General features: G+C 39.8%; 1 protein-coding gene across 1 annotated transcript; it reads right to left on the bottom strand.

The window, feature by feature from the left end:
• mpc2b (mitochondrial pyruvate carrier 2b) lies at nucleotides 1–8,043 on the bottom strand. Its single transcript, XM_080902361.1, has 5 exons — nucleotides 7,553–8,043; nucleotides 3,526–3,566; nucleotides 3,045–3,129; nucleotides 2,366–2,477; nucleotides 1–1,076 (listed from the first exon to the last, which is right to left on the bottom strand). Exons 1-5 carry the CDS (start codon nucleotides 7,644–7,646, stop codon nucleotides 1,028–1,030), a joined length of 381 nt encoding a protein of 126 aa, XP_080758487.1. The 5' UTR covers nucleotides 7,647–8,043; the 3' UTR covers nucleotides 1–1,027.
• Nucleotides 8,044–9,139: the final 1,096 nt, after the last annotated feature.

Here is a 9,139-nt window from a genome sequence, read left to right as displayed (position 1 = left end):
CAATGCTAAAAATTTAAATCAGCTGTAGGCATCAAACCATATTTATTAGCATTAGACAGTCATCACAGAGCCATAACGATCAATCCTCAAAAGTGCCATTTGTTCAAACAGTCTTCTAATTAATTGTTAGCACTAATTATTGCTAAATTAGTCAGGGGTTAATTTATACAATGGGAAGACCTCAAATAATTATTGTTACACAAAAACTATAAAACACCTTCATCAGAACAACAAATTTGATAATAGAGCGCTGTTAGTTTGTCAGTACGTGCTACCAATCAAGACAAGGCTTCAGAGGTTAAATATGTTGCATTAGGTAAGTATTCCTGAAACACAATTAGAAAATAACAGTATCTTCCTATACAGTTTTGACTGCAAATTTTTAATCAAGTAATTCATAAATCAACATTTGAGTTCACACAGATTTAAAGTCATTAAATGGAAGAAATCGTTACACGGTAATCAATGACAATTTAATGATCTCAAGCGGGACATGATGATCAAATTATAAATAAATCAAAAGGTTAAGTGCAATGACATCCTTAATTTCATCTGGACACATTCCTTAAACCATGTTCAACACAACTCTAAGAGTTACATGTTTCGTTTTTTTGGGAATTGTCTGCCTGAGGTACTGATTGCTACACCTGAAAAATCGATGATGGAAAAGGCAAAGACCTCCCAGCAAGTGTGCAAGATATAAAGGATGAACTTAAATTAAACACTGTACAATCACAGAACGTGTTGAACAAGAAGTATTTGTGCGTTGATGACCATTCTTGAGCGTGTGTTGACTACAGTTTAAAAAGAAAAAAGAAAAAAAAAAGCTTTGTTTTCCTTCCCTCCCTCAGCACACCCTGAGGAAATGTGAAACTTAAAGAAAAGTGCATATTTCCAACAGGGACAACAGGCTTAATGTGGTAGAACAATGGTTATTATGGCATGGATGTTATGGAGACAGCATGGTGTGATGTCGAGATGATAAGAAGTCTCCCTTTTAGTCCGCTGCAATGGAGCGTCGATACACTCAGGACTCCGCAGCCTGTTTGGCCTCCGCCTTCTTATCCTGCTCGTACCTGTTAGATGATTAAAAACAAACAAACAAACAAAACAAAACAAAACAAAAACATTGTTTAAATTGCCTCTTAACTAAAAATAGTGTTCCATGTTAACTATGGCCAAAGCTTCAGATAAGGACCATAAAATAATCCCAGTGAGCTCAGATGTCTGCTGAAGAAACTGACCAATCAGATGAAAGTGGGGCTTAAAGAGACAGGAACTCAAACTTTCAGAGAGACCATGAACTGATGTGCTGCATCAAGTACTAGCTGAACGTGAAATAATAATAAATAAAATATAGAAATCGTGCAAAGCTACTTTGGTAGAGTTCTAGAATACAAATAAAGATACTTTCAGCTGCTCCCTTATTTCCCAAGGGAGTACCACAGAGGAAGGATGCCTTCCTCACACAACCCTCCCATTTGTCCAGGTATGGGACCATCACTAAGAGTGCAATAGCTTGTGATCCCCCCCCGGACTGGCTTTCGTGTCTCCTCTTGGGCTTGAACTGGGATATTGTGGATGTGCCGGGAAGCTATGTTCACTAAAACACTAAAAATCTAGTGGTATGAATACTTAGCAGCAACTCATCTCAGCGAAGGGACTAGTTTGTGTAGCAAAACTGAATTCCAAGAATCACTTGACTGATACACTACTGTGCAAAAGTCTCAAATCAAGTCATTTTTAAAAACTTGTTTCCGATGAGATAAACTTTCCTGTAATTTTTTTTTTTTAAGTCCTGTTGAGCAATAGTTCTCCAGACTTTGTGAAGGTCTTTCAACATTGTTGAGACAGGTTTTTGCTGTCTCAGCAAATGGTGTTGGAGATCTTGCCAAAATTTAATAACAGTGCAGAAAAGTACAGACTGGCCTCCCCAGTCCAAAGAAGAGATTTGAATATCCTTCACAAAGCCTGGGGAACTATTCCTGAAGACTACTTAGATAAATGAGAAGAAAGCTGTCAAAGAGAGTTCAGTGTGTGTTGAAGAATAAAAGGTGGTCTTAACAAATATTGACTTGTAATTGAACTCTCCTCTGATAGAGTTCAGCTGACACTAGAAAGCAAAGCACACATGAAGACTACACTACATTATACATTCACTATAGCTACAGCACTCTAGGGTCAAACATTAACATGCCTGCATGATTTCATATCAGTAATGATTAAGAAATAAGCACTCTACATAAGGCTACTGTGCAATTATCTTGCATTCCTTATTATAACTAATCTTTAAAATGCTTCTAACAGTGATTATGAGCTCATGTAACCCACTGGCAGAAACATCATTTACTGTGCATTCACACACCTCCAGATCCTGTAAAGCTGTGAGGCTCCGGCACTGCCGACAAAGAAGTTGACAGCAAACAGGTTCCAGTTTTTCGGGATGATAACCAACGAATATCTGGACCAGATGAGCCCTGATGGAGAAACAGAACAGGAGGAGTGAACGTGACGCACACTGATGGTACACCAGGGTCACTCCTCAGGACAGAGTCTGTGTTTTGGCCAAAGAGTCGCAGATAAGATTTGTTTGAAGAGACATAGTGCAAAAAAAAGTGGAACAAAACAGGCGACCTTTAACACAGATTGGTTAAAAAAATAAAAAATAAAAAATGAATATGGAAAAACCTGAAAACTGAACAGAGATCAAGTAACGAGATGTGAAATGTACAACAACAACTCAAGGCAGAGCTTAAGAACTACAAACTATGCATTACCTCTTTCAAAGTTTAAACCAGGATTAAGTTTCCAGTTAACCTTTTACTCACTGAAAACCCTAAATTAAGAAAAAGACTCAAAGGTGTCGACCAGCTGTGAACTCTGCCCAAGGGGAATATTCTGCAAAAGCCCCAGAGAAAGACTTACCAGGGAAACTTTTCCATTAAACTGTCCATTGTCTCGCACAAAACCCATTTGGATGTACGAACGCGTTTATTCCAAACTGACACATTATGAAGTCGACTTGAGTTTCGGTGTCGTCTCACCTGTGGCCGTCAGCACTGCAGACTGAGAGGTACTGAGTTTGTCTGCTGGTCGAGTCATATCAGCCAAACCAGCTCCAACCAGACCCTGTAGAGAAGAGACTGATGTATTTACTCCATTAATGATCAGTCAGTTTTAAATGAGAATCCCAATAATCACACAGTGGTAGTGACAGGTTTTTAAAAAATAAAATATTCTGGAATAACTATAGACCCATAAAAAAAAAAACATCCAAATAACACAATCTTCTTATTGACAGAACTGCCACGTGTGACAAATTTCATCCGAAGGAGTCAAGAGTTAACAAGGGAACTACTTGTGTCAGATAATGTGCGAGCTACAGGGTAAGAGGCTTAACTGCTGACTGTCTGCTGATGAGGTGCGGATAAAGGCATGCTTGGTAGCAGTTTTAAATAAATCAGATTTTTAAAGTCTGTCTGCACTTTATGCTGTGGCTTACGAGCTGGGTGAATGTGCACTTACCCATTTAAACACTGGGGCCCAGAAGAAAACAGTTTTCGGACCTACAGAAAAAACAAAACATAAAATCACACCGTTTAGTTTTCCAGAGGTAACCAGCTTTCCCACAGTATTAACCATACACAATACATTTGAGGATAAATAAAAGCTCCTGATATGAAGGCTGTTTCTCTTATAGAAAATTATACAATGACAACCCAGGTTTGAGCTCATTTAGAAACTGGTGGTTGAGGGGTGGAAAATAAAAACACATAAATAAATAGCTACAGCACAGAAGTGTTATATTTTGGTAGTGATACTGCATCATCTCGTGTACCACCCTCCTATTAATTGAGCAGACTTGTATTAAATAAGCAAACATATGACACTTATGTTGGCATAAGTGGTTGCTGGTTGGCCAGAGCTTGAGGACATCGCACACTCACGACTACTCCTGACTGCAAGGCGATTGCACAGGTCGCCTTTTTTCAGGCAGGATGCTGTCAGCTCAATCCACTCTGATTTTCAAATGTTTGCAAATAATCGCTGTCTAATTTATAAATGCAGAAACTGCTAACATGTTGCCATCACTCTGAATACGTTCCTGCTAGCATCAACTGGCTGCCAGCTAGTTGCATTCTGTTTATGTTTCAATAGAAAAGGAAGGCTGCTGAGCGTAAATGCAGTGGTCAATATGAATTTCTATTTATGCAGTCAGCAGGAGATATGGGATGTTTGACGATTTATCGCAGTTAACTGCCGAATTATCAGAAACAAACTGCGTGTAATTGCCAACTTGACCCCATTCAGTTGCAGGCTGATCGACTGTCTTATGGCAGATTTAATCACAACTTTATCTTATTGACTAAAACAGATATTGAAAAAGGTCAACTTTGACACAATTTGCATTTAACAAAAATTTGTTAAACTCACTATGAGTTACTGCAGTACTCAACATATCGCAAAATGTTAGAGACCACAAGAACCTTGTAACTGGAGAGAAGTACTGCGATAACATTGTATTGAGGGGTGTCTGGAGATTTTCATCACCAACAGTATCACCGTTACACATTTTGTCCACAGGAAAATACTGTGAAGCTGACTTTTACTCTCTGTGCTCACAAAAAGATAATTTGTGTCAAGAGGATTGATAATAAAAATGTTCTGTTCTGTTTCTATACTTTCATATATTTTGGGTGGTCAGTTATCAAGTTTAAATGTCACTTTATAAACAAAACCAATTCAGAGATCAGCACATTAATAGATTCTGAAAGCAACAACTAGCTGCAGTCCTTAATGTAATAAAAGACCATGTGATAACATTGCCACAGTTTTTTTTTTTTTGTTTTTTTTTTTTTTAAAATAGCAATACCTTTACACCTTTGAACTCCTGTCAAACAAACACCACCTCAACAACCCTGATGCAATCGTGGCGTTATTACATCAGAACTGGAAAGCAGCAACAGAAAACATCAGATGATCAGGACATCACAGCACTGGCTGTTAACACTCAAAATATAATGCTCGTATTTGAGCTCACTGAGTTTTTCCTGCTTAAGACATCCAAGCTCTGGAAGAGTGAAAAGCTCAAATCAAAACCACACCAATGGATCTGAGTGTCACAGATCAGACACTCGGTGTCTGTGAGCCACTGGGAGGAGACTCACAAAGACTTAATTAGCCACAGCACAGTGAAGAAAAGCTGCTGGTCTGGAATCAGCATTCCCGGCAGCGCTGCGGGGCAAAACAGAAACTAGAGCGTTTGTGGCTGCCAATCATCTTTGAGGGAGTTGGCTTTTGTCTCCACCCCTTCATACCTGATCAGAAAAGTTGTCCTTGACAACCCCGGAGCTCCAGTACCCTTTCTCAGACAAATCTAAGACCAGTATCACCAGTGACACTAGTTACTCCTTAACCAAGATCCCTTTAGATAATATCAAGTGTCCTCAATACATAAGCAAGACTTACGAGAAACACCTTCAGTTTAGTTTGTGCTTCAAATGAGAGCTAAAGATTTTAGCACAGTGTTCTGAAGGGCATTGCTGCTTAATTATAGTGTGTTATACTCGTAGGCGATTCTTCTGTATTTATACTACCCTGACTGATAAATAGTGACAAAATATACCTTCATGAGGGAAAGTGGGAGGTGAGTGCACAAATACCAGAAATGTTCAGTGTGCATTGCAACTCACTGGATAAGGATGATATAGACATGGCCAAATTTGTTATTGGGTCTGGTTTTATTTAGAGTTTATCGTCATCTTTAAATCGTTAAAAACAAAACAAAGAAACAAACAACAAAAAACAAAAAACACCAAAACTGTCAAATAGAAATATGGAGCTACCAATTATGGGGGTCCCCTTGAGAAGAATAATCGAGCATCTAAAAGTAGTCAAGTTTATTCTACACCTCCTACTTCACTCTGCTCAGTGTAGGTGCCGCACGGCCACGCTCCTGGAAATCTAGTCTGTTCTGAGAGGTTAGCCAGCATGATAAAAACAAACAACAGTGATCATGTTGTCCCCAACAAATCCCTTTATGAACAAACTGTTGCCTCCAACTTTCTCAGCACGGCCTTTAAGTTAGGTGTGTGGCAAATTTGTCGGGGGACAAAACAAGTGGGTGCCAAAATCTGGATTTCAGCTGTGCAGAGCATAGATTTGATTGAAGTGAGCTGTGTTTGTGTCCCTGCTGTGCTTGATACCAGGCACACAAAAAAGTAAGTTAGAACAGTTTTATTTGCAGATTTAGCAAGGATCATATCCAGGATACCTGAGCACAAAGAAGGAGGGGTGTCACCAAATAGAAACATTACCCACTTTATCCAAGCTCAGATGATGTGCAGCAGTAACAAGAGGACACCGCATTCAAAAATAGAAGTAATCCACAGGGTCTTTAGCTGCCCTGATGCATGCAACTCATGCATTACATTTTAAGAGTAAGTATGCAGATTCGGCACTGAAATAAGGAGGTGCTGCTGAAACAGCTGGCTGCATCTGGATTACGTTGAGACAGCTGCTTATTCTTTGAGGCAGTGCCAAACAAGCTGCTGGGAGGACATGGTCACTGTTCCATTTATCTCGGAAGTTTTATGCCAGAGCATGATGTCACTCCTGAGTTTAAAACTTGCCAGTTGTAAAGCCGGAAAAGCGAGGATCTGTTTTTCTACCCTGCGAGGTAGAGCAATTCATTCATCACTAGCTAGTGCACGTTCATAGATAGAGCTTGGTCTGTTCCCTGTGTATTAAGTCACAAACACACAACACTTACAGTACACAAGCCAAGTTTTACTAATTTTTTTGTCCACTGTTGTAATGGTGGACCATAAATTAGGCCAACCTTTTAAGTTGACTGGAGGGCATTCCAGCTGAAACTTCCATCTTGGAAGTCAGCATTTCTGATTTCAGATGGAATGGAACATATCTGTGATTCACAGTTAAGTAGATAAATAACAGAAGTAAAGCCTGAACAGAAAAAAGTAGCAGAGAGCATAACGGGTTTTTTACTTCTGCAATCAAACAGATTTTGACCTTCCACCAAAAGAAGAAAATCAGTTTTTGTGCAAGTTGGGCTTAATTTATTCAAAACCAAGTTACGACCAGGAAGCAGCATGAACTTCTGTTTAGCCAACCTTAACTATATGAAACCAATCAGGCTTACATTCATAGTCACTCTCCAGAGGCACAATACTACTTTTCTTATCAAACCGAGCATGCGACTACATAGTTTAGTGATAAAGGACTGATTGAAATGCACAGTTAAACACCCAGAACGCGATAAACTGAATGAAAGTGGGTTTGGCTTCCTCCACAGACCGAGGTTCTTGGCTCAGCCCGCGTTATCCCGGAAGGTTACAGATTACACTGACAGCGCAAACACAATTAATTTCATGCAGCTCGGGCATCGGCGCAAGAGGTGCTACTGTGATCCCTGAACGATGCGGTGCAGAAAGGTCAGTGCATCCTCATCCCATATCACGGCTGGACAGGGCGGCTGCGGTCACCCACCTCCCAATACCAAACAAACTCATTACGGTCAACTGTGTCTTACCTGCCGGGTGGTTGTACACAGGTCTCAGCTTGGCGGGCAGCATGTGCTCGATCCTGTCCAAAATCCTGTGATAGGACGCTCTGAGCGCAGCCATGATGAAGGTGTTGATAATGAATGCGAGAGATGAGCGGAAACTTAGTAGCAAGCTCGCAAAACTGTTAGCTCGGCGAGTAGCTAGAGACCTTTAAAAGCTGTTTGTGAGATTTAGATACGGCTCAGAGAGGATCCTGCTGTCGACCTTCTCCCGGTGGTACTGTGACCGCTGCTAATGGTGCTAACTGTCAGTAGCTTCTCCCACTCTGACACGACGAGGTGACTTTCTGTACGATGCAACCTACCGCGTGACGGCGGGGCTATAGGTTTGCGCTATTCTCATTGGGCACTGCGGTCATACCCATGATGTGATTGGTTTACACAGGCCTGTTAGGTTATTGGCACAGTTTGTGCCAACTGGGTGGAGCTAAAAGTAAGAACAAGTGGAAGAAACATTGGACCAGACGCCTGGTTAAAGAAAATAGTAATGATGAGATATTGTATTTTATGCTTGAGGGCCAGAGAATGTTTAACAGGAGGGAAAAACCTTACAGGATAGATATATGTGCAATATGTGCAATAAATTGTCCAATGGGTCTAATGTGCAGCCATGAACTACACATATAATATTGTAAAAGTGATGAGACATTTAATGCACAGAAGATATCGTTACTGTGCAAAGTCTTTCGCCTCCCCATATTTTTTATTTATTTTTTGCTGGCAACTCTGGTAAACAAGATCAGAGATTTCTTGAAATGTGTGCAGATGTGGTGAGAAATTAAGATGCACTCATCATGGACGTGAATGTTATGGTAATTTGGAGCTTTTAATGATTTCTCGGAGCTGTTCTTTTTCCTAAGTAATATGACTCAACAATATACATTGAAGTTTGAATTTTGTTTTAGAGTTTCTCTTATCCACACTAGTGATGGGAAATTCTGACTCTTTTTAGAGAACCGGCTCATTCAGCTCGACTCACTAAAAAGTGCCGGCTCTTCCAATAGCCAACAGGCACTTCAGGTTGTTTTGTTACTTTAATTAATTTATTATTAACAACAATATAAAATTATGCACAAAAGGAATTACTAATGCAAAAAAAAAAAGTGGTTTTATTTATATATGTTTATAGATAAATATATACGGTGGCCCCTAGAGACAAAGCACGTACACACTACAAAGCATGTTGCTAGTGTTAACTGAACTTCCTTACACAATTGAAAGCATATGTGTATTGTTTGTGTATTTATACACAAACACTCATATATGTTCAAATAATAATTGTAAAAAAATGTTTATTTACCAAATTCGGTCATTGGTACTTCCTGGCTTGTGTAGCCACTAGGTAACAAAATCTCAACACTGCCCCTTGCATCGAAAAAAAGTGCGAGAGAGAGGGTGAGAGAAAGAACTTGTTGGAAGCTTCACTAAAGATTTGGTTCTGCACGCTATAAGCAAAATAAAAGAGGCAAGGAAATTGCCTCCAGGGGCAGATAAAGCCATTATGAACAGGTTTACCCACAGGATTTGGGCTAAAATTTTGTCCCAAAACCTTAA

Source organism: Rhamphochromis sp. 'chilingali' (assembly GCF_963969265.1).
Source record: "Rhamphochromis sp. 'chilingali' genome assembly, chromosome: 14".
Lineage (NCBI taxonomy): Eukaryota > Metazoa > Chordata > Actinopteri > Cichliformes > Cichlidae > Rhamphochromis > Rhamphochromis sp. 'chilingali'.
The sequence above is the reverse complement of the archived record's forward strand: the minus strand, read 5'-3'. Positions and strand labels throughout refer to the sequence as shown.